Source organism: Dermacentor silvarum, chromosome 3, assembly GCF_013339745.2.
Source record: "Dermacentor silvarum isolate Dsil-2018 chromosome 3, BIME_Dsil_1.4, whole genome shotgun sequence".
NCBI classification, from domain to species: Eukaryota; Metazoa; Arthropoda; class Arachnida; order Ixodida; family Ixodidae; genus Dermacentor; species Dermacentor silvarum.
Window position 1 is genome coordinate 34,923,518 of NC_051156.1, and position 25,566 is coordinate 34,949,083.

A 25,566-nucleotide genomic window follows, 5' to 3' on the forward strand; every position below is an offset into this window, starting at 1 on the left:
TCATAGCCTTAGTTGCTTTTGCGCCACAAAACCTTACATAATAACTAACTAACCTTACTCCGCATAGCTATCTACTAATTTGCTATCGCAATTGATGCTTCGCCTTTCGGGTGAAACTGCGACATTTTTTTTATTTAGCTGTGATACCACTTAGGTCATTCCATGCATGCCAGTTCCAGCTATGAAATATATGGATTGTTTGTACGTATGTCTCTTTTATAAACGTTATGCCTACAGTATTGTCGCGTGTTGATCTTCCGTCGATGCATGGCTACGTAGTGACCTTCACTTAAGTTACCCGCATTGGAGAATCATTCTTCAATTTCATGTTACAGTGGCCGTGAATATAGTTCCGTGAATACTGCACTAGTATACTTTTTCAACGACTGCCCTCGCTCGAGTTGGAATTGCTGCTTTTTAGAGAACCTAATGTTGTGACTTTTCAGTGCGTCTTTTTAAAGAATACAGTACGCTTCTTGGGATGTGCAGGATCAAAGAATTCGGCTGACAAGCCAGAAGATGCATCAGGGAGCAGCTCCCTTGGCGACAGCTTGGAGGACGAGCTTTCTTCCATCTTGCGTGACGTCTACTCGAGTGGTGGGGAGGCATCTAAAGTGGCAGATCGGTGCTGCTGCAAGAGACCCACGAAGAGTGACAAGTCACGACTTCTCAATGAGGAGCTGGACAGCCACTCGGAAGGCTGCCCAAGCGCTAGCAAAAACGCAAGGCCGGCAATGATCATCAAGCCTCTACCCTTACCCCCGAAGAACTTCAAGCCCAAAGGCATCATGAAACTATGATGCCTTCCATATCTAACAGAGTGCATGTTTAGCCTTATCGCCGCTGTTAGTCTTCCCTTATGAGGAATGACAGCTGTTAACAGATATTACGTCTCGTTTTGTAACTATTGTCAGTACCTACAAGCCTTAAAGAAGGCAACCGAACTGAACAGCGTACCGCATAAAAGAAACGCCCAGAAAATATACACTTTTCAAAATTGATCTGCTTGAACCCGAGCAGCAACGAGCGAACAAAACCTGATTAACCAGCAGCCAGTAAATATTCTAAATGAATTTTAAATGGGGCTGTGTTTGTTCCACGTTAATCTGGCCAGCTGTTTCAACATGTTGTGTAGTGCTCGAAAATTATTGACGTATTCGATAAAATTTACTTTTAAAAAATGAAAAATTACCATGAACGGCTCTCATACCTCTGTGAAATAAAGCACAATAAAAATTTCGCGTCTACCTCTAGATGCGGCGCCATTTCTTGGTCAGAACTTCTTCACTGGCTTGACACTTAATACTCAAATGCAATGATACTGCACCAGTCTAAGTAGATAAAGAACAAACCCAAAAAATACAGCACGCAGCACAGAATACTCGAATGCAAAGGAACTGCACAAATCTAAGTAATAAAGAACAATCCAAAATCAGCACGAAGCGAGCCTTCCAACCTGAACACAAAACTTATTTGTAGACATCTGTGACCAGCCATAATGAGCTAAAACATGTACAACTATTCAAGATGGCTACAAAACGTCATTAGTCCGTCTGAAAGACGCCTTGCAAAAAGAACGTTTTGCTAAGGCATTTTCGAAGACATTTGTGAATATGTGTTGAAAACGTTTTCTAAAGATGATTTTACGGAGCATTTTCTCGAAAACACCAGAATATATTTTCGCTGATCTGTATTTGGATATATCTTAAAAATAAACATTTCAATTCTGTCTGAAGCTTTATACAGTTGTAGATTTCTCGGGCTAGAAATGGCCACAAAGTCTGTCATTTTGCTTTCGTTAAGGTGCGCATTTATATTAGTCTGAAATAGACTCTTAAAAAATTAAATTATGGCGTTTTACGTGCCAAAACCACGAGCTAATTATGAGCACGCCGTAGTGGGGGACTCCAGAAATTTGGACCACCTGGGGTTCTTTAACGTGCACCTAAATCTAAGTACACGGGTGTTTTCGCATTCGGCCCCTATCGAAATGCGGCCCCCGTAGCGGGATTCTATCCCGCGACCTCGTGCTCAGCAGCCCAACACCATAGCCACTGAGCAACCACGGCGGAAGGAGATAGATTCTTCCACTGTCTTTCTAGCCGTACCGTTATACGTATTTCACGAACGAAAAACATGACGCAAACGAAAAATAAAAGCGCTGAGCTCGAGTGCCAAAGCGTATGTGAGCATACACACCTGATCCAAGGCAGGTGAGTGAACCCAGGTAGCGAACTGCAATATTTTCGACTGCTGTTCAGATTTGGGTTCACACTTTTCGGTTCGGTTCAGCTTAGAAACAAAAATAATGACGGTTGGAACTGGTTCGGACCATCCTGAACTGCTTCATTCGGGTACAAGCGGGTTGGAAGAAAAAAAAAAGCATTTGCGTGCGGCAGGCCGAAACGTGCGATGCTTTTAGGGAAACTAATTCCTTGGCTACTAGGACCTCCAAGACCGTTTACTTTTCAGGATAATTTATATGAAAATTTCTCGCAGAAATGATGCTTGATACACCGTGTATCTGTCAGTAGGAATTTGTACATTCAGTGAGCTTCATGGCACCTCTTGCGCTTAACAGTGGTTTACCGCGACATCACTCTCACAAATTTTCACCTTTATTGGATGCTTAAGTTGCCCGTGCTCAACGTCAGTACTGTACAGAATGACTATATCATATTTTCAACTACCCATGTGTATACGTGTTCATTTTATTTTAACCAAGCACCTAATTCTAGGGGAACATGTAATATATTAAAATAGCCACTGAGCTAATTCGTGCATAGCTAACACCGAGCACGAGAACAAGACAGGACGAGTGAGGTAACTGGACTCTTCTCACAGCATTCCGCCACAAGTTGTGGGCCTGTGATGGTGAGTAGGAGCACGCGTTTGTCTGGAACTGATAGGTCGAAATAATCGGCCCTCCAAAGGGCTGCTGCATATGATATAAAAGGCGTATGTGAACATCTACATAATAATACATTTAAGAAAATGTAAGTAGACGGGAACAAGTTAATTTCTTATTTTGTCCGGTATGTAGTTACATGTTCTGTAAAGGTTAGGTTTAAATAAAAAATACCGCGAGGGATTTTCTTTTAGAGCACAGCTCTCAAGCGCCAGTTCCTGCGGCGAGCCTCCGCTTTCGGCGTCCCTCGAGCGAACGGACACAGCGAAGGATGTAAGAGCGAACGTGGAGCGCAGCGGCGGAATAAACGGCGACAGCGAAGAGAGGGCGAGGAGGAGAGCGGAGTAGCATGAGGCGGTAGAGCAAGGTGAGAAAAAAGCGTAGTGCCGCGCAAGGCGGGGTTGGCTACGAAATGGCGCTAGAAGCGTCGTCTGTTCACGATGACGCCAACGGTGCCATATATGGAAACAAAACGCTGCATGAGCGGAGTTCTCACTGCGGGCGGCTGCTGTCGCGCCCCAAAGTAACCCACGCACTGCCTCTCGCGATCTCCCGATTAACGAGGCAGTCGCGCCACACTTCACCACCGTTTGCAACGTGCCGCACGAAACAGATTGTACGCAGCCAGCCAATATCGCGAAATGAAAACCGTATGAAATGAACTGCGCTCGTATTTCGCATTAGGGCGAATCGTCGTAATCGTCGTGAATGTTTCTGGTTGGTATTCAGGTGACGCCATTTAAAGGAACAGTGGGGTTCAAAATTGGGTAGAACGATTGCCATGTCTATTAGGGAGGCATATGAAGCACGATTTTTCTGCACTGATGGTGAGTTTTACACGAAGCACCCTGCTGAATAACATTACTGTCTCGTGTGCCCTTCCTTGTTGATGCGAGCGTTTGGTTTTGAAATTACCGACCTGTCATCGGCGTATGCGTGTGTTGACATACCGAGCAGTAAGGGAAGATTTAAATTTATATGAAGATATATTCCATAGTGGACACTTATTGCGAGCATCCTTGAGAACTTTGCATTTATTTATTTATTTTATTTATTTACAGAATACCTGCGTCGCCTCGAAGGCATTATCGCAGGAGGGGGCCAGTTAGATAAAGATATGTTAAGTCATTCACAGAAATGCAAAGTAACATTAAGGTGTAACATACAATGACTTAATTTTCAAGCGTAATAGAAAATTTAAACAAAGTTAATGTCACGAGGCGGCATATTTTCGAATGGTTTGGACGCTGATTAACGACACGCCGAATTACGAGCGTCAAAAACGTGGGCTCCTGACTGTGCAGCGTATAATTTATTCGACATCGACACGCCGAATTACGGCGTCAAAAGCGTCGTGGCCACTCGGGGTGCCATCTCGATTCCAGAGCGACACGCCGATTACGGACCCCGAAATGTGCGTATGGCCACGTGGTAGTGCCGGGCTCGACCTTGGCCTTGACATGGGATAGAGGAGAATCTGCGGTTCTTCGTCCATAGTGAAAGGGCCGCGGCCAAGATTGTGGGAGTATAGTTGAGAGCAAAGAGCGTGAATTCGGAGAACTCTACATAGCGGCAGTTCCTACATAGGGAACTAGGGAAAAGAGAGGCAATTTAAGCGGAGGTTTTGGGCCCTGCTGATTAGTCTAGAAGCTGAACCTATGCGCTGCTGAGAAGCCGTTGGGGGGCTAGTGCCGTCCAGTATCGCCTGGGCCGCCTGGCACACGTCGAACTCCGAGGAACTTGTTGACGTACGAGACGTCAAAGCAACGTCTGCAACGAAGCTCACGGTAGTTCACCTAATTAGCTCAACCTGCTTGAGGGAAGTCGTCAGATCTAGACTCCCGGAAACACAGCCCAGCAATTCGCAGCCATCTCGACAAGATCGGCCGCCGCATTCTTCGGGAATGCTTTGTGCGTCGACTTCATGGTTTATGGACTTGCTGCTGCTGCCCGGCGACGCGTATAACATCGTTCGTTTCTTTTGTTTTCATTGGAACTTTGCTTTAGTCAATTACTGTAAGTGTTATTCTTGTATATTTGATCCGAGCCCGTTTCATATGTAAAGTACTGTTAATTGCTCGTATTTATTTGTCTCCATCATTGTGTGATATTAAGTTCAGGTGTGTTAGTCTCTCTTGTTTTTTCTTTTTATTTTCTTTTATTACTTGTGTATATTTATCAGTCGATAAATATCTTGTTTTTTTTGTTTACTCCCGACTCTGACTCTTTTCACTGTGTTCGCTTGAGTACGGAACGACCACCAGCTTGTCTACCCGTCGATTGACTTCGCGCCGATGACGAATCGGGGACAGCTGTGACATAAAGGCGTCCGCGACAGGACTCGAACCTGCAGTCTTCTGAGTTTATGTCACAGCTGTCCCCGATTCGTCGTCGGCGCGAAGTCGATCGACGGGGTAGACAAGCTGTTGGTCGTTCCATACTCAAGCGAACACAGTGAAAAGAGTCAGAGTCGGGAGTAAACAAAAAAGATATTTATCGACTGATAAATATACACAAGTTAATAAAATAAAAAATAAGAAAACACAAGAGAGACTAACACACCTGAACTTAATACACACAATGATGAAGACAAATAAATACGAGCAATTAACAGTACATTTACATATGAAACAGGGCTCGGATCAAATATACAAGAATAACACTTACAGTATTGACTAAAGCAAAGTTCCAATGAAAAGAAAAAGAAACGAACGATGTCGTACGCGTGGCCGGGCAGCAGCAAGTCCATAACCATGAAGTCGCCGCACAAAGCATTCCGGAAGAATGCTGGCGGCCGATCTTGTCGAGGTGGATGCGAATTGCTGGGCTGTGTTTCCCGGGAGTCTAGATCTGAGACTTCCCTGAAGCAGGTTGAGCTAACTTGAGGTGAACTACCGTGAGCTTCGTTGCAGACGCTCGTTTGACGTCTCGTACGTCAACAAGTTCCTCGGAGTTCCGACGTTGCCAGGCGGCCCAGGCGATACTGGACGGCACTAGCCCCCCAACGGCTTCTCAGCAGCGCATAGGTTCAGCTTCTAGACTAATCAGCAGGGCCCAAAACCTGCGCTTAAATTGCCTCTCCTTTCCCTAGTTCCCTATGTAGGGAAACTGCTGCTATATGTTTACAGGTGTTTATAGAAGCTTACTTTAGACAGGCACTGGGCTAAGGATAGTGTGCTCTATACTTAAAGACGAGACCGATGCCACCCAAGGATTTCATGGGTGCTGACGTTGCACGCAGCGAGTTCACACTGTATAGCATCATTTCTTGGATCTTGCACTCTAGAAATGGGTGGCTGTTCAAGCAAGCAAGGCTAGCAGTTAATACTTTCTTCTATAACCTATGAGATATTAAAATCATACTCCGGAAGGAGCGTAATAATTTGGGACGTATATATAAGTATTACCAAGCATCACAAAGCACTTTTACCTGCTCCTTGCAGTCATTTACATCTAGTGTACGAAGCAAGCAGAGAAAAAATAATGCTTTTCAATGCTGCTTATCTACACTTGTAAAGAACACCAGTAAATACTCTCAGCGACTGTAAACGCAGACTTTATTTGTAAGTTGTACTTTTGTCATTCGACAAGGGCTTGTAAAGTTTCGCCATCCACTGCCATCAGCCACAGCGCCTTTTTCTCTGCAATGGTTGAGCACATAAAAAGGGGCACATCCTTACTTTCTGAAAGAAAAAAGAAACACAAAAAATAAAATTTTAGTGCACTCACACGGTTGACTAAATTGATGCGTCGCAACGTTTTTAGTGTGGACGTGAGATTTTATTATTGCGATAGCAATTATATGGACACTCAAAAGCAGATTTCTGCCGTCGGCGTCGCCGTCGCCGTGAGTTCCGTATGACGTCAATGGAGAAGAAATCGTCGCCGCACGCCGAACGCTGTATGTGCGAGTGAAAGGGCGCGAGGGACGCGCGCTTTCACGGGGAGTGAACGCACGGCGGAGAAAAACGCGCGTTCTGCGCTGTGCTCCCTTAAGGGCTGCAGAAGTAGGCGTCTCTTTCCTCCTCTACAATCACCATATATGTAGAGCAAACGTGCCTTCTTCCGACGCGCGACAGGCCGTGGGGGAGGGGGGGGAGGGAAGGGAGGCGACGTTTAGCTGCGGCACCAAGTGCTTATTTATATCAGAGGCTCCGGCAACAGTCACCAACGCCGCACGCATTTGAGCGAACGCGGGCAAAACGCCGACGGCGTCGACAACAGTTCTGCGTGTTGCCGGTGCTGCTGCATGTCCAAGTTTATACAGCTGATAAAGCTGTATTATTACTCCGTATAGCTCTCTTCAAATTTGCTATCGCAATTGATGCTTCGCCTTTCAGGTGAAACTGCGACAGCTTTTTCTTTATTTACTTATTTATTTACTTGCGATACTGCCAGTCTCAACAAGATAAATGCAGGTGGGTGTCTCACGCCCATTTACAGAAAGAAAGGTTAGTGCTGGATCGTACAGGAGAAAAAAGCTACATGAATTATTGCAAGAATCACTACGAAAACACAAATTTCAATATTTTGGTTAGCAGAACAGTACTAGAACATCCTACATTTTATATTGCTCAAACTATAGAAAGAATAGTCCCCCTTTAAGGTGACCCATTAAGAAATACAGAACTTATACCCCTGTTACACGGCACATGTAATGTCATTCGCAGCGAATGAGATTACGTGTCAATGCCATTTTTGTTGCTTGTACACGGGCATAGTTAAGGACATTCACAGCTGATGGCATTCGCCCAATGAATGAGTTTCCCTAACTCATGCATGCGCGACTTGTGTAATCTCGACGACAGCGGCTTGGAAAAAAAATTACAAAATCGATCAGTTAAAACGAAATCTAATATATTTTCAGATAACCATCCAACGTTTACCATTGTACGGCTAACAATAGTGAAAATATGTAAACAAGAAGCACGATTTGTAAGGTTTCGTTATGATAGCAGCCTGCCGATGAACATCGCCATCGATTGCGAATGCCGTTTTGTTTACCCGTGCAGGCTCGGAATGCAAGACCGCAACGACATTCGATAAATGTCATTTACTGCAAATGACATTACATGTGCCGTGTGACAGGGGTACTATACAAGCAATAGCGCAAAAGTGACAGTAATTGCGACTGCAGATGCATAACTATTATACGTAAGAAAAAAAAGCCAGTTATTACATGAAGAAATATCGGTGTGCAAAGTGCCGCCATATGTTTTAGAAAGTGATGACTGATGACCGTGACGGACACAACACAGGATTATGCATTCTTTACAGACCTGCAGCAAGAGTGAGAACATGAATGCGTCATTGCTAACTCTGAACTAGTTTAGTGTAAACGGGTTCGCGGTACACCTGATGGTGACGCAGAAATGCATTTATTTCGTCATATCCTAAAGCTGCGCTGCATTAGGTCATAGATGAACTTTAGGGGGTCTGTTTCACCCTAAAGAATGGCCCTGCTTATTAAATAAGCCAGCGTCAGCCAAGATGTTTTTGGGAGAGTAATATGGCCTGTATTTATTTAAATAACCCGCGCAGCTTCCCCTTGCTCCTTTTCTATTTTTATATTAGTCGACGTGTCACACACCCCGTGAACGAGGCGCCAACGACGGACCGAATTCCATAGCCGACTTATCAGCTTCTGGAAATAACCCCACGAAAGCACGGACAATTAATAAGGGGCCCTCTGGTTCGCCAGTAAACACTGGTCGTGGTCCAAAGACCAAGTCAGTGCCTAGAGATCTCAAAACACAACAAAACATATTAATCAAATAAGACAGTTACATACACACACATTTCGGCTGGGTACATCACGATGCAATTTGGATGGGCGTGAAAAAACTCAGGAAAATAATTAACGACAAGCACTAAGTGTTCACCACGTAGAGTACAGAATGAATAGGAACACAAAGTGTCCACTCGTCTTCACCCGTGCTGGTCTTGAGCGGATGATCTCAGCAAGTCTCGAAGACGGAGCTTCTTCCGGAAATGCAGATGCTCGAGAAACACGTCGACTAGCGTGCCTGGGAATCCCCTTCTTCCGCAAACGGTCCGTCTTCACGTCACATCTCTTCACCGGCGCTGTCTGATCCCCGTACTGACTACCGCACGGCGCTTTTATTGCCTTCGCCGGCGCTTCTGGAACCTTCTGACGGAGTCGTGCTCCAATAGCATGAAGAAATCCTGGGAATATTCTAGCTATTTCTCGCGTCTCCGACCACGGCGCCGAAGACTCTTCGAGGAACCCGCCATGGTTGCTTAGTGGTTATGGTGTTGGGCTGCTCAGCACGAGGTCGCGGGATCAAATCCCGGCCAGAGCGGCTGCATTTCGATGGGGACGAAATGCGAAAACACCCGTGCACTTAGATTTAGGTGCACGATAAAGAACAACAGGTGGTCAAATTATTCCCCCACTACGGCGTGCCTCATTATCAGATCGTGATTTTGGCACGTAATGTAATTTTGCTCTTCGAGAACGGTGGTCACTCATCCTTTGTAGCATGCTCCATCTCTTTCTCTCGGTTCGCCGTGCATCGAGGCTGAGAGGGTGTCTCGGTGCGCACCTTTTCTCCTCTCTCTCGATACCGCAAGGTTCACATATCTTGTCGAAGCTTCTAGTCTCCGTTGATCGCGTCGCGTCGGCTGTCTGTGGCGCATGCGCTCTTTCCCTCTGTCGAAGCTACTGCGGAGCAGACGTCCTCCTTCGCTGGGTGTGTGACACGCGGCGCGCGCTTCGACTTAGCGCACTTTTGGGAGACGATGTGTGTGAAGATGATGATGTTTGCGTATTCAGGACTGGAGCGATCAAGGTCTAGTGTATTTCGAAGCAAATCGTAAGCACCGCCTAAATGTGAGTTACAGCAACAAAAATGTAATGTGTAAAGAACGTCATAAATCTAAGGTGTGTATTTATGAGCCTTCTGCTGTTTAAGCAAGGGTGCGGAATACTACAAGTGTTTGCCTAACAAATGAAATACTGTCAACTTTTATTCACTCGTCGATTCAAATCAGACATTTGATTTGTCCTTGATTTGAAAATATGTTTAAAATTTCCTGTATTTTGATAGTTCGGTCAAATACTTGATGCCATCAGTTTCACATAATCACACGCAACGTTGAAGCAATAATGCTATAACTTTCATTATAGCATGAAAGGTACGAGAATCTCGTGCATTTCCTAGGTTGCTCAATTTTCGATGAGACACGGCTACTGGCAGCGGATCATTTGGTAGTCTATATGAGTTCTAAGTCTGCGGTTTATATTGGAATGTATTACAATATTCTTGAATCACTTATCCAGTGGTTCTTGTTGTCTGCATGACAACACAGAAGCCTGCGCATATACCTAGTGGCCCAAGTTAGTAGGTAACTTGGGTCCCTGGGTGTGGCGAAAGTGGTTTGATACGGTCATCGTACTCCAAAGTGGGCAACGTTGCAATCCCATTATCCGAATCCCAATCCCAAACTGGGTGACGTTGCAATACAATTAAAACTGTTGTAGAAATGACTGTAGCTAATTTTAAATCGAAGTTTACAATTTTTATTAATGATACAGACATGATATCAAATGAAGACACCAGGACTAAAAAGTTTTGAACGAACACGTAATCTATTCTTTGAAAAACGCAAAGCTTTCTTATATTTTATGTTGCAGGGACTGAAGTAGGTTTTCGTTTCAATTACACGTTATATTGGTGGTTTAAATTTTCAATGAAAAATAACCGTAACAAATAAAAAGAGACTTATTATAGCTGCCGATACCTGCTGTTCGTCGCAGAGTGCGTAGCGTGATTAGTAGTTAGTGTTGTAAAGTGATGTCAGCCGCAATCAAACGGCTTTGCAAGCGCTGGCAGCGCGTGCGCTTTCTTTTATGCATTTTACCTTGTCCTTCATTCCCCCTTTCCGTTGGTATATATACGCTCCCAGACGGAAGCAATAACCATTCATGTTCGAACCTTCCCACTGCGTGCTGTCGTATTCAGTAGACACGCCACGTGCGCCGTAACTATGTAACAGTGGTGCTGAGGCCAGAAAACAACTTCGAAGTGAAGGATAAATTAAGCCAGGCAGTTAAGCAGGAAACAGCGGTCGTGAGAATACCGACCATGGCTCATTATCAACTGCCGGAGTACGATGAACACTGTGACAACTGGAAGGCCTACATCACGAAGGCGGGATCTAATTTCGAGGCAAGTGGCGTTAGCGACTCGGGAAAGAAGAGTGTGTTTTTGGTAGCTGCATTAAGTAGGCGCACCGTGCAAGTGCTCCCAAGACAGGTTGCACTGAGGAAGCCTAACTCACTGGTGTACGAAGAAGGAGTCAAAATTTTGGATCACTACTTCGGCCCCAAGCGTCATGAGATAACGGTAAGCTTCCGGTTCTTGAATCACTGCCAGTTGGAAGGTGTAACCATTCGACAGTTCATCGTTGAAATTGACGGATTGCGGATGGCTGTAATTTCGGTAGCATGCAAGATCAGATGCTTCGCAACAAGATTGTCCGTGGAGTAAGGTCAAGCGCTGTGCAGAAGCAGCTATTAGCAAAAACGGACTTGACGTCGAGGGAGGCCGAAGCAATTGCCATATTGCCGAAGCAGCTGAAAAAGATACAAACACAACAGGAACGCTTGCGGCTGGGCGAAAGCGAGGTGTTACCGCTGCGGCGGGTACGGCCATCTGGCGAAGATGCGCCAAAGCGACATGCGGAAAGGACGCCCAAAAGCCCGCTCACAATGCAGGCAAACAGAAGCATTTGCAGTAACAGCGTATATCACTGAAGAAAATGTAGATGATGCGTACATTAGAACATTAGCCCCGCCATAGAAAGGTCAGCTACCACCACCTATTCGTCGTACGTTCACATGGTGTGCCATTGACGTACCTGTTTGAGAAAAGCCTTGAACAGTGGCCGCGTGCATCAAACGGCCTTGTTATCTTAGAGAACTGCCAGTTTTGGGCAAATTGAGTATGTCGGTGTCCTACAACGACAAGGAGGTCCACAGTTCTTCGACAGTCCTCAACTGTTCAGGTCCGAGCCTCTGCGGACGAGAGTTAATTGCCAAGTTCAGTGACGCAGGATCATCGGTGCTCAAAGTATGAGTGCATCAAGGTCCTGGTCCAGGAAGCAGCCGTACCCCAGCCATGGATGGCGTCCTGTCAGAGTTCGAAGACGTCTTCAGCACCGAGCTGGGTCTAATCTACGGACACCCTGACCATCTGAAGCTCAAGGGAAGAGCCATGCCCAAATTTTGTAAGGCCCGTTCTCTTCCATTTGCTTTACGCGACAAAGTTTCAAAAGAAATTGAGTCTCGTAACGCTTGGAGTACTGTCACATGTAACACGTGCCGAGTGGGCTACCCCCAATGTGCCTGTATTGAAGAAAGACGGCGGTTAGAATCTGTGTCGATTTCAAGGTGACCTTGAATTCCGTCTGTGAACTGGAAAAGTACCCGTCGCCAAGCATTGACGCCATTTTCGCATGCCTGAATGGTGGGTCTGCTTCAGCACGCTGGATTTAAAAGACGCTTGCAACCAGGTTGCCCTCAATGAGGAATTACGGAAGCTGTGCGTAATCAAAACACACCACGGTTTGTTTTGTTACAACTGATTGCACTTCGGCATAGCTTCCGCACATGATATCTTCCAGCAGAAAATAGAAACAGTTCTGCAAAGTATGAGAGGTGCTCAAGCTTACCTCGACGACGTCTTGCATGGTACCAGAAAAACATGTTAGCGCCGGCAAATTACGCAAGTACTGCAGCGTTTTCGTGAGCACGGAGTGAAGCTCAGACTTGAGAAGTGTAGCTTTGGTCAAGAGGCAGTGACGTATCTGGGCCATAAAATCGATCGTGAAGGTCTGCATCCAATCGAGAAGCATGTTAAAGCAATCGCACGAGCCGGCAACCCACAAAATATTCAGCCGTTGCGGTTGTTTCTGGGCATTTTATTCGAAGTTAGTGCCCAATATCTCTTGCTTACTTGCAGCGCTGTACATGGTATTAGACAACAGCAAATGTTGGTTCTTACTCACAAGAGACTCTGATCCTGAGAAAGCAATTTCCATAAGAGTAAAAATGGGTTGGAGTGCATACAGCAAGCAATGCCAAATCCTGACTGGGGGCTTACCGCTGAATAGTAAAAACCAGTCAAAAGACGAAGGACAGAGAAGAGACGTGGCACACACAACGACTGGACTAACAACTGTGCTTTATTGAAAAACCCCGTCTCCCAGGAAAAATCAGGTGAGCATGCGCAGCTGAAAAGCCGACACCCACACACAACTAATGTTGATAGCAAAACATTAGTTTGTGTGTGGGCGCGCTTTTGAGCTGCGCATGCTCGCCTCGTTTTTCCTGGGAGACGGGGCTTTTCAATAAAGCACAGTTGTTAGTCCAGTCGTTGTGTGTGCCACGTCTCTTCTCTGTCCTTCGTATTTTGACTGATTTTTTTATTCAGTATGTACCAACTGACCCAGATAGCTACTCTACTGCAGCTTACCACTGTCGTTGAAAATAAAAGTGTGCAGTCATTGCATTCGACCGGTGTTAACATATGGGGCACTAACTTGGAGGTTAACAAAGAATCTCGCGAACAAGTTAAGGAAAGCACAAAGAGCGATGGAACGGAAAATGTAATAACGTTAAGAGAAAGGAAAAGAGCGGTGTGGATCAGAGAGCAAACAGGCATGGCGGATATTCTGGTTGACATTAAAAGAAAGAAATGGAGCTGGGCAGGCCATGCAATGCGTAGGGTGGGTAACCGGTGGACCATTACAGTTACAGAATGGTTGCCAAGAGAAGGGAAGCGCAGTCGAGGACGGCAGGAAACTACGTGGGGCGATGAAATTAGGAAATTTGCAGGTGCGAATTGCAATCAGCTAGTGCAAGACAGGGGTAATTGGAGATCGCAGGGAGAGGCCTTCGTCCTGCAGTGGACATAAAAATCGGCTGCTGCTGCTGATGATATATTGTAAGGAAGCGCTTTATTCCAGCCGAGCTCGTGTTGTCCCATGAAGATGAAGCTTTGTAGTTGATGATATATACAGATGAGGAATATGTACAATGGTTGATGATATGTAGAGATGATGAAGATGAAAGTCAGGCACTGTGTTGCGCTCATATTAATTCCCTCTCGCTGTGGAAGTGGCTGCAGTAGCATTTCGGTGACACTTGTCTTGGAAGGCGCCTGACGCTATTCTTCTGCTTTGCAGGTTTGTGGCTTTCTGTTCCGATTTTATCTTATATCTACTGCTGCTGCTGCCAGTTGCAACTGCTTAGTGATAGCGATGTCTCAATCAGACACTCATTGTGACCCTGACCCCTGTCTTTCGTGCCATGCTACTATCCCGGCCAATGGCCCATTTGTAACCTGTGCATCATGCGAATTCAACTACCACATTGGCAAAGCCTGTTCAGGCCTAACAGCCAAAAGTCTTAAAGGCCAAAAACCTGATGGCAGCATTGCTGACTGGACATGTAACACATCTGTAGTGGCGGGCCAGCAAACTGGTCGGTCCTCTCACAAACACAGCTTTTCTGATGGATTGGGCTTGGCAAAAGATCGTTCGTCTGGCGAACAGGCTGAATCCTCTGAGCAGGGACTAATGGCCATGATGACAGATATGCAAAAGAAACTATGATTATTGCCGTTAGTTGAAAAATGAATACGCTTCCTGAACTAAAGAAAATAGTACTTGATGTGCAAGGATCTGTCGAACACATGTCTGAAAAGTACGACAAGGTTTTAGAACGTCTCGCCAAGCAAGATCGCGAACTTGTAGACATTAAGGCACGTCTTGCAACAGTAGAGAACTCCAGCAGCGGGAAAGATGTATCAGACTTAAAGGACCGAATTAACGACTTCGAGCAGTATGGTCGAAGGCACATGGACTTAAATCGGAAGCAAATGAAAATATGCTATCTAAATTAATAAACTGGGTGCTTCTCTCGGGCTTCGTCCGCTAGTGGAAGAGGATATAGACGGCGTTCACCGTCTTCCCGCAAAGCATGGGCGGGAGGCTCCCATCCTAGTGCGTTTTGTTTCAAGAAAAACAACGAAAAATTGGCAGGAGAAGGCAAGGCAACTGCGTGAAAGCAAATCAGATGTCCTCTTCTACGATAACCTTACCCTGCTAAACAAGCATCTTCTATGGATGGCACGTACAAGAGCACTGCAAATGGACTATCGCTTGACAGGGCAGAAAAACGGAAAGGTGCTGGTCCGTAAGGACCCAGGACAACCAATTTTTCGCATTACATGCGAGGCAGATCTGGCCAAGATTAAGAAAACAGCAGTGTCGCCAGCCGTAAACGAGATGAGAGCCTGTGAACGTTAATTCGTTAATTTTTTTCCGATAACCACTGATAACTTTTGGCACTATGGATCATGACGGATCTACGCAACGACGGATCTACGCCAAGGGTTCTATGGAATAAAGGAATTTAACAAAGCAGTAGGGGGCTTAGAGTATCATCAAAGTAAATCCCTTTCTTTGTTCGGTCTAAACGCAAGAAGCCTTAGAAACAAAGCTACGACGTTGGCACCTACCTCAACTCCCTAGTCGATCATAAGTTTCATGTTCTAGCATTCACTGAAACTTGGTTCACTGGTACGTCGGATGTCGTTCAATTTGAAGAATATTCTCATGTGTCGTTGTTCAGAGATAACAGAAAAGGGGGAGGTATCTCTTTGAATTTTAATGAGGGTATCTCGCACGTATTCCTAGAGACATTTCCATTGTTCACAGTGATTACGAGATATGTTGTTGATTCGTGTGGTGTTATTATACTTCTCGTTTATCGACCCCCATCTGGTAACACGGAAATGTTTTTCGCCTACCTTGACAATGTACTTCGCTCATTAGCAGGGCATTGCAAATCGAATGTCGTGCTAGGGGATTTTAAGATAGATCTATTATCTGAGAATACTGCATCAAAAAATTTGATTGATATCATGTCCAGTTTTAGTTGCACAAGTGTTATAACCCTGCGTACAAGAATAACCGCGCACACAGAAACTGCTCTTCATTTATGCTTCACTGACTTTTCACCAAATGACGTTCGATCGGGTGTGATGGCTTGTGATATTGGCGACCATCTTCCTTTTTTTCATTTTTGTGCCGCATCCAAAAAAAATGTCTTCAGGTAGTAATTAAAGGCCACTCTTTGTAGAGGAAAATTAATGACCGCTTCCAATGCAGTATTTCTAACTGGACTGGTCCTTAATGAAGAGGAGCCCAGTCGCTCTTACGATATATTTGAAGAGAAATTTCGAAATGCTTATGAGATCGCCTTTCCTCTTCTCCCTCACCCTAGATACAAAAAGTCCAAAAAACCACGGATCACCAAAGTTCTGCACAAAAGAATAAAGCGTAAACGTAAGCTTTTCGCGGACATTTTGAAGCATAAGGAGATCAATATATTCAACTCGTATAAAGCTGTAAGGAATAAACTGAACTCTGATTTAAAAATAGCCAAACAGGAATATTATGCAAAAGCGTTTGCTAATAAGTGTTCACGAATCAAATTTGGACGTCCTATAATAGCTTAGTATCGAAACAAGCTCAAGCCACTCCAACAGAGATTGTGATTGAAGGTGTTACCTATAGAGGCCTTTCATTATCAGATAAGTTTAATGAGTATTTTTTATCAGTCGGAGAAAAGAAGGAAAAGAAAGACAAGGAGGTTAGCCAGTGTAAATACCGGCTTGCTACCCTGTGTCAGTCAGAAAACCAACCTACGCAAGTAATTGGCATTGACCCTATGTCTTACCTCAAAGGCAATCCAAAATCTACGATATTTCTTTCCCCAACAACTAGTGCTGAAATCGCAACGTATGTAATGCTTCTCAAAACAATTGCTCCGCTGGAGCTGATAACATTGAAGCTGTGGTAGTAAAAAGTGTCTGCGATATTATCGCGCCTCTGTTATCGCACATATGCAACCAAATGCTCAAAGAAGGTAGATTTCCATAGAAACTGAAGATAGCAAGAGTCTGCGTGATCCGTAAATCCGGAAATTATAACGATCCTAATAATTATCACGCCATATCTATTTTGCCCATTTTCCCGAAAATCGCTGAACAAGCGACAACACTCGCCTGATTTCATATTTCACTAAGACCGGAGCTATCGCAGCGCAACAATACGGTTTCCAAAAAGGAAAATCGACCGAAAAGGCTTTGCTTCACATAAAAGATAGATAGATAGATAAAGAACTTTATTGAGGTCCTGAAGGATTCCGCCCCCGTTTTATAGGGGGAGGATCGCGGGCCGCTCCCACGTAGGGACGGGGAGGCCTAGCCTCACCGCTGCGTCGTGGGCCTTCTGGACAGCCTGGAGTTGTTGTAATAGGACTGGGCTCTTTATCATAGCATGAAATTCATCTTCAGAGAAGTCGTGATGCTTTCCTTGTAAAGAGGGGCACCTCCAGAGCATGTGTCTGAAATCACTGCGATCGTTACAGTCTGGACAATGTGCTGAAATGTCTTAGTGACTGTAAATGGAGGGACTGGGGTAAGTCTCCGTCTGAAGCATGCTGAGAGAGATTGCCTGTGGCCGAGACAACTTTTCGTGTGGGAGTGGGAAGGACCTACGGCCAATTTGATAGTGTTTCGTGACTTCGTTGAAAGTAGTCAAAATGTCCCGAAAATGAAGGCTGGGGGCTGGTTCCTCCGCCTGAGCCGCGCAAGTCCCGGCGCGGCAAGTGAGACCTCGCGCCTCGGAGTGGGCTAGCTCGTTGACATTGGAAAGGCCCCCGACCCTCGAGCCAAGATGAGCAGGGAACCAAGTGATGGTGTGGTGTGTGAGTTCCTTGTGAGCGAGAGGTATAAAAACTTCCTTGCAGACGGTCCCGGAAGCAAAGGCCCTAGCAGCGGATCTAGAGTCAGTGTAAATACCAGTTCTTTGCGGATCAAGGAGAGCGAGTGCGATGGCCATCTGCTCTGCTTTGTGAGAAGAAGAGGTTCGAACCGATGCTGAGGATAGAATCCGACCCTTAGTATCTGTGGATACTACTGCAAAGTGAGCGGAAGCGCCGTACTGGGCGGCATCGACAAAGCATGCTAGCGGAGAGTGGGCGTGAGCGTGGGCTAAAAGAGAGGAGGCTCGAGCGACACGCCTGCCCACGTTGTATTGTGGGTGCATGTTTCGTGGAAGGGGAGAGACCTTGATGCAAGATCTCATGCGATCAGAGAGATGTGTGTTTTGCACTTCGAGCGTGAGGGGGTTGTGTCCCGTGTCAATCAGGATCTTTCTCCCTGCTGATGTAATTGAAAGCCTGGCAACCTGTGCCGTTTGCTGAGCCTCGATGACTTCTTCAAGCGTATTGTGGATTCCAAGGTGCATCAGTTTCTCTGTGCTCGTGCGCATCGGAAGACGTAGGACTCTCTTGATGCTTTTTCGAATGAGAGTGTTTAATTTAGTCCTCTCGTGGCGTTGCCACTTGTGCATGGATGCGACATAGTTCATGTGGCTCATCAAAAAGGCATGGAACAGTCTGAGGAGGTTGTCCTCCCGAAGACCAGCCCGATTATTGGAGATCCTAACAATTAATCGGATGACCCCTTCCGCCTTGGAAGTCAGACGGTCGATCGTACGGCCGTTCTGTCCGTTGGCTTCGATGATCATGCCCCGAACACGTATGAAATCCACCCTCGGGATTCGCTTCCCCGCAGCCGTGTGCAGCCTAATGTCGACGTCGGCCAGTGGTTTCCAGTTTTTGGGTTTAGGACCCCTTCTCGTGGGCCGATATAAAAGAAATTCGGACTTTGACGGCGAGAGCTTGAGACCCATTTCCTTGATGTATACTTCAACACAGTCGACGGCCTCCTGAAGGGAGCTCTCCACGCAGCCCTCCGAGCCACCGACACTCCATATGGTAATATCGTCCACGTAAAGGGAGTACTTGATGCCGTCCAGGCTTGAGAGCTCGGCAGCAAGCCCGCACATGGCAATGTTAAACAGCAGCGGGGAGACGACTGAGCCCTGAGGAGTGCCGAAGGAACTCAGATCGTAGGGCTCAGATTTGAGGTCCCCTAGCTTGATAGTGGCTCTTCTATCCCTAAGGAACGAGCTGGCGAACTTGTGAATGTTGGTTCCTAGGTTGAGGCGAGAGATGGATTCGAGTATGTGGGAGTGTGAAACACTGTCAAAGGCCTTCTCTAGATCGAGGCCGAGAATGGCCCTAACGTCCTTTGTCTCCTGATCTATAATATGTTTCAACATTTTCATGACGTGTTGAGTCGATAGGTGTGGTCTGAAACCTATCATGTTGATAGGGAAGAGGTTTGTTTCCTCAATGTGTTTTGATATGCGATCGTTGATGACGTGCTCGGCGACCTTGCCTATACAAGACGTGGGAGAAATCGGTCTCAAATTGTTAAGACTGGGGTTCCGGCCTGGTTTGGGGATGAGAATGACTCACGCCATTTTCCAGTGCTCGGCGAAAACCCCCGACTCCCAAATACGATTGATTTCTTTGGTGAGGATCGTGACAGAATCGTCGTCTAGATTACGTAGCGTCTGGTTCGTGATGCCGTCTGGGCCGGGGGCGGATTTCCCGTTAAGATTGGTTGATGCGTTCCGGACCTCTGCTTCATGAAAGGGCTTGTCCATCTCGAGGGCTGGCGATCCCGTGTATTGCGGGTAGCCAGAAGGAGGTCGGGCTATAGCCAAAGGTAGGTATGTTCGGGCTAAAGACTCCATTATTTCCGCGTCTGATTTCGCTTTTCTTTCCGAGTGTAGTATTCTGTCTACCAGACGTGTCTGTGTGGATCTGGATTTGGTCTCCTGCAGCAGGTGTTTGAGGAGGTTCCATTTCCCCCCACTCTCATTTGGCCATCAACCGTGTTGCAAATTTCGTCCTAATGCTGTTTCTCCAGCGTCTGATAGTGTACGGATATGTCCCGATTAAGACTCGCTATGCGCTTGCGTAGTCTGCGATTCAGGCGGTGTGCTTTCCACCTGGTAACGAGGGCGCTTTTTGCCTCCAGAAGATGGGCAAGCCTGCTATCCATTTTACTGACCTTAAGATCAGTCTTGATCGTTTTGGTGGCCGGTTCTAGGGGGTTTGCCCTGAATTTGTAATGTCGTACTTAGAATATAGTGGTCGCTCCCCAAGTCCTCGGCCAAGTTAGAGCACGAGACCTCTCCCGTGGTTGCAACAAAGGTGAGGTCTGGGGTGGTATCAATAGAGCAAGAACTTCCAGTGCGGGTAGGAAACGCGGGGTCCGTTACCAGAGTGAGGTGGTGTGCCGCTTGCCAGAGCTCGGCTCCTTTGGCAGTGGTGCGAGGGTAGTCCCAAGCGTGATGGGGTGCGTTGAAATCCCCCGCTATCACTATGGGTGCGCCCGCATTGCTAGAGATCGTAATGGCTTTCGATAACAACGTGGTGAAGCGATGGTGCCTACCTTTGGAGAGCTATATATGTGGAGTATGAAGATGCTGTTTCTTAGCTTGCTGCCTGGTATGATCTCTATCAGAGAGTGTTCAACCTTGCTGTGTCTCATGTGTAGATTGTGCGTGATTAAAGTGTACTGGTTAGACACCAACGTTAGACGTTGGTGTTGGTTAAACACCAACCTCTGCCATCTGGACTTTTCGTGATGTGGGGTGTGTAACCATTTCCGTCAGCGTCTCCTGCAGCATAATAACTTGTGGTCGGATTGACTGGGATTTGATGTACTGCTGTAGGGCTGCCCTTTTTGACTGGAAGCCCCAACAGTTCCATTGCCAAATTACGAAATTGTTATGGTATCCCGCCATTGTTGAGTATCGCTGGAGATATTCCTGCGAATTGCTACGGGATGGCAGCGTCTGTGCGATCGTGGCCTTAGGATTTACTTTGACCGGGGTAGCCTCGGCTGGGTGTACAACTTTAATTTGGTCAGCTTTAATCTTTGTGGTTCTGCTGTCCAATGCCGCTATCGACTGGACAACTCTTTAGTGCATTTTTGATCTCGGCTAAGGTATCCTTGACCTGCATTTTGAAATCTACATCCTCGTCCTTTGCCGGGTTTGCTAGCGCTCTCCTTTTTGTGGGTTTTGCCCCTGGCTGGACGTCCATAGGGACCTCATCGAGGATCGTAGCCGATGCGGCTACTGTACTGGGATGCGTGATAGGAGGAGACGGTGATGGAACCGGGTGGGATTTTCTTAAGTCGGCTATTTCAGCTCTAAGTTGCTCAACAATTGCTCTAAGGCTAGCATTTTCTCTCTGCATCTGTACAAAAATATCCGTATGTTGCTGGATGAGTGCCCCCTTTACCTGTGGGTGTAGGCTCTTGACCTTGGATGCCCAGGTCTGGTGCTGATCTCCATGCTGCATAGCGATGCAGACGGCAGGTACCCTGGAGCGGGAACGGCCCCTGGATCTCGAACGGCCTCTGGATACCGAACAGTCACCCGCTCCGCCCTGGAACGGGAGCGCCCTCGTGATGGGTGTAGCTGTTGGCAGACGTCAGGTGAGCGCCAGCTGCTGCTCGGGCCCGCAGCGGTATCGCGTCCACCTGCGCCGGCTGGTAGCGGCGGGAAGTCTCCGCCGCCATCTGTGAAGTTTATATCGTCGTCGATGTCTTCCGCAAAGGCCGACGTATTGCATCAGCCGCTCTCTTTTTCGGACTAAGTACGGCACTTGAAAACGTTGTTTACACGTCTTGTCTGCCGTGGGATGTGGACCCCCGCACAACTTGCATTCCGGGGTGCAGACGTGACCCTCCGGAGGAGATTGAATACCGCAGCCTCTACAGACCGCCTCTTCTGGGTTGGGACAAACATCGACTCGATGACCGAGCTTTCCACAGGCATAACAGACATCCGTCTGTCTGCGAAACAGGTTGCAACGCACCAAGCTTGTGCCGCACATGATGTAATTAGGAACTTTTAGTCCGTCAAAGAGGACTATCACCGTGGTGGAATTCTTGATTCTCTTGACCTGTAGTGCAGTAGGGTTCCTTTGGTGCACGATAAGTGAATAAAGCTGTTCTGACCAATGTCCAAGTCTATACCCCTGATGACACCTTTGCATGTGTTGTCGGGGGCAGCTCGGTAGGCTCTAACTTCAAAACTGGCCTTACCGATAGTAATAGTGTTGATCTTAGAGTATGCCCTGGCGTTCTTCTCCGCCGGGGTACTGATAACTGCGATGTTCTGCATCATGTTCGGGCAAACCACGTCTTCTGCGACTTCTTCACTGAGCGCTGCAGCCATTGCGAGTGACTGGGCAAACTTGATTTGACTCACATTTCTCATGTCGAGGCCATTTCTAGGTCTCACGATGATTCGATGGTGGTCTTTTGGGAGGTGAGGAAGTCTCGAAGCAGCAATAACGCGCCTCTTCAATGCAGCTCGATAGCGATGAGACGACTCCGCGTTGCGGGGCATCGAGACGCTTGCTTGCGTCTCGTTCGTGGGGTATGCGTCGTACGAAGTTTGCGTTTAGCGGTGGCCACGGACCACCCAGAGTCTTGAAGATCATCGGGAGTGATATCCTCTCCATCGATGGAGATTTGCATAGACTTCGGCGTAGAGTGCGGGAAAACCCTTGCGGGAACGGCCGGCGGCCGCTCCGCCGATGGGTAGCTAGGCCTAGCGCGGTAGGCAAAAAAGTCTTGAAAAAGAGGTCGAAAAGTCCACCCACCGTGAAAAACTTGGTCGCGATGGAATCCTTGTGACTTTATGCGTTGAGTGGCACAAAAATTCGCTCACAAATAGGCAAGAAACTGACCGGAAACATTCTCGAAAGCAGGAGCCGATATTTGCTCGGGCGGTCTACACATAAAAGACAAAATAATCAACAACGTAGAAAAAAAATGGTCACACTGGGATTATTTTTAGACTTTCGAAAAGCTTTTGATTCGGTCAGTCATGTACCACGTAAGGACGTGTTTTTGGGCTAGTTGGTTCTTCATCATCAAGTACTTACCACGTAAATTAGTTTTATTGGACTCGAGGCTGCGCTCCGTGTCTTATTCGAAGTTACCTGTAGTCCAGAGTGCAATTCGCAAACGTTAATAATATGTTCCAGCTACGGCCTTATACCTCAAGGCCCAATTCTATTCCTTATTCAAATCAATCATATGTTAATATTTCTCCCAGCTGCGAAATAGCCTTATATGCTGATGATCTTTAATGGGGTGAGTTTACAAGCAGTAGAAAATAAAGCAAATTATTGGTTAGATAAATTAACATTATGGCTGTGTGCGAACCGATTAGAATCAAACGTTAAAAAGACGAAGAATGTAATATACAGAGCAAAAATAAAGCATTAGAATATGAGCCAACAATATCATATATCAAGCACCATTCAATGCTTTCAGTCGATATGCTTCCTTGGAGTTATATTTAATGAGAACTTGTTATGGAATGACCATGTAGACCACGTAAGAAAGTTTCGCGATCAGTTGGTCTAATAAATAAATTTAGACTTTTACTAACAAAATGGCCTAAAAAACAATTGTACTTCACTCTGATACAATCTCATCTTCATTATTGTTTGTTAATATGAGGAGATACAAAAAAAAATTAAACTCTTTGTTTCTCTTACAGAAGAAAGCGATAAGGGCAATTGCGAACCTAGGTTTCTTAGAAAGTGCAGGCCAGTATTGGAATGATTTCAGGATATTATCTATATTTCAGTTAAAGACTTTGCGGCTAGCGCTCGAGATATACCATGCAATTCATAATGACCCTAATTTTCTTTCCACAGAGATTTCCCGAAACCCATACAGCCTACGACATATCGCAATGTAGGGAGTAGGGACAAATTGCGGCTTCAAAACCCTTAAACACCAGATGGTTGCCTTTTTGAATGAAAATAAGATTTTTCAGCATGTTATCTATGACTGTAAAAATCCGACAGCCTACAAGATAAAAATTATAGAACTATTAATGACATCATTGGGCTTGTCCCTTGGTGGGTACATGTGCTATGTCAAAAAGGCTGCTTATTTTTGTTTATGCCTACCTTATGTTGTTATAACCTGTGTTTTTCCACACAAAGTTTTAGCTAGTGCCTCTGTTATGCAGTTCAGTTTTCGTTTTTTTTTCCTCTCCTGTGTCAGGCGCCATTGTACTCCCTCAGGTACCTGACATGGGAGTTGCTCTGAGCATTGCTTTTCTTCATGACCATAGATTGATTTTTGCTTTTGTTTTGTTATCATGCCAACAAGTGTTGACTCATATGCTACGTTGCTAATGTATTGATTTTCTTTTTGTTTTGTTTGTAGCCCGTCCGAGTGCCACATGCCTACAATGGGGAGAAGGCCTCGTCAGGCCTTGTGTCTTTTGGCCTCCTTCCTGGAGTGTATCCACTTCAAATAAAGAATAAAGAAATGCGTCGGGTGTATGGGTGGACACAAAGATAGGCTCATGATGATGATGATGATATGGTTTCAAACGAGACATGCACTATCTCTGTCCCATGGCAACGGTGATCGTATGGCATGCTCAAGGGTGAGACGCGGTAATTAACAGGGGATGTCCGCTCAATGACCGTGTAAGGTCCAATAAAGCGACTAAGGAATTTTTCGCATAAGCCGGGAAAGCGCACAGGAGTCCGAAGAAGAACTTCTTCGCCAGGAGAAAGAGTCACAGCACGGTGAGTCGAGTCGTAGCGAGATTTCCGAGCGTTCTGGGTGATTCCGGTGTTAATGCGGGCAAGGTGACGGCATTGCGCAAGGCGAGACAAAAATTCTTCTGAGAAAGGAGCTGCTACGGATACAGGAGTGGAAAGGAACGATACATCCAAAACGAAACTTGGTGAGCGGCCATAAACGAGGAAAAAGGGAGAAAAGCCGGTGGCACATTGTGGAGCCGTGTTATAAGTGAATGTCACGAACGGCAGGACTGCATCCCAGTTCGTGTGTCGAGGGGGATGCACATTGCAATCATGTCTGAGATGAAAACGGTCCGTGAAGCCGTTGGTCTTCAGATGGTAACTCGAAGCCGTCTTGTCAATGGTGTTTGAGGGCACAGAACTTCGGTAAGGATAGAAGAGAGAAAGGCTTTGCCGCGGTCACTGAGGAGAACGAGCGCAGCTCCATGGCGTAAACAAATGTTGCGTAGAAAGAAATAGGCGCCTTAAGCGGCAGTCCCCGCTTGTAGAGAGGCTGGCTCCGCGTAGCGTGTCACAATCCAAAGATTGCCATTTGACATCGTAGGAAGAGGGCCGTACAAGTCTATTCCAACGAGCTCAAAAGGCGAAGCGGGACGAGGAAGAGGTTGCAAAAAGCCAGAAGGAGCGGTTGTAGTCGTTTTCGGCTTTGATAACGAACGCAGGATGCGACGTACTTCGCAACGGCCGACGAGAGGCCAGGCCAGGAGCAGCGACTTCGTATTCTGTCGTGCGTCTTGTGGTGACCTAGATGACCGGCCGTTGGATTATCGTGAAAGGCTTCCAGCACCTCATGTTGCAGAGAACGGGGTATGATCGGGACCCGCTTGTTGCTATCGACGTGATAGATGTAGCGATGCAAAGCCCCACCGCGCATGTTGGATTGATTAAGTTTTCTATAATGTCGGGAGTTCGGAGGTGAAGATGAACCTTCCATGCGTTCGAGAATAGTTCGGCAGTATAGGTCGACACGTTGGTGTGACACAAGGACAAATGGGCTGTCGGTGCAACGGCCAGCCAAGACGCAACATTGTGCGAAACAAAGAGA

General features: G+C 46.4%; 1 protein-coding gene across 1 annotated transcript in view; it reads left to right on the plus strand.

Annotated features, from left to right (window-relative positions):
* The first annotated feature begins 21,237 nt into the window (after positions 1-21,237).
* Positions 21,238-25,566, plus strand: part of LOC119444292 (uncharacterized) — a 49,337-nt gene continuing 45,008 nt past the window's right edge. The window contains exons 1-3 of the mRNA XM_037708715.2: positions 21,238-21,369; positions 24,133-24,209; positions 24,442-24,503. Of these exons, the coding sequence (XP_037564643.1) occupies positions 21,238-21,369; positions 24,133-24,209; positions 24,442-24,503 (271 nt within the window). The remainder of the gene's footprint in view (positions 21,370-24,132; positions 24,210-24,441; positions 24,504-25,566) is intronic.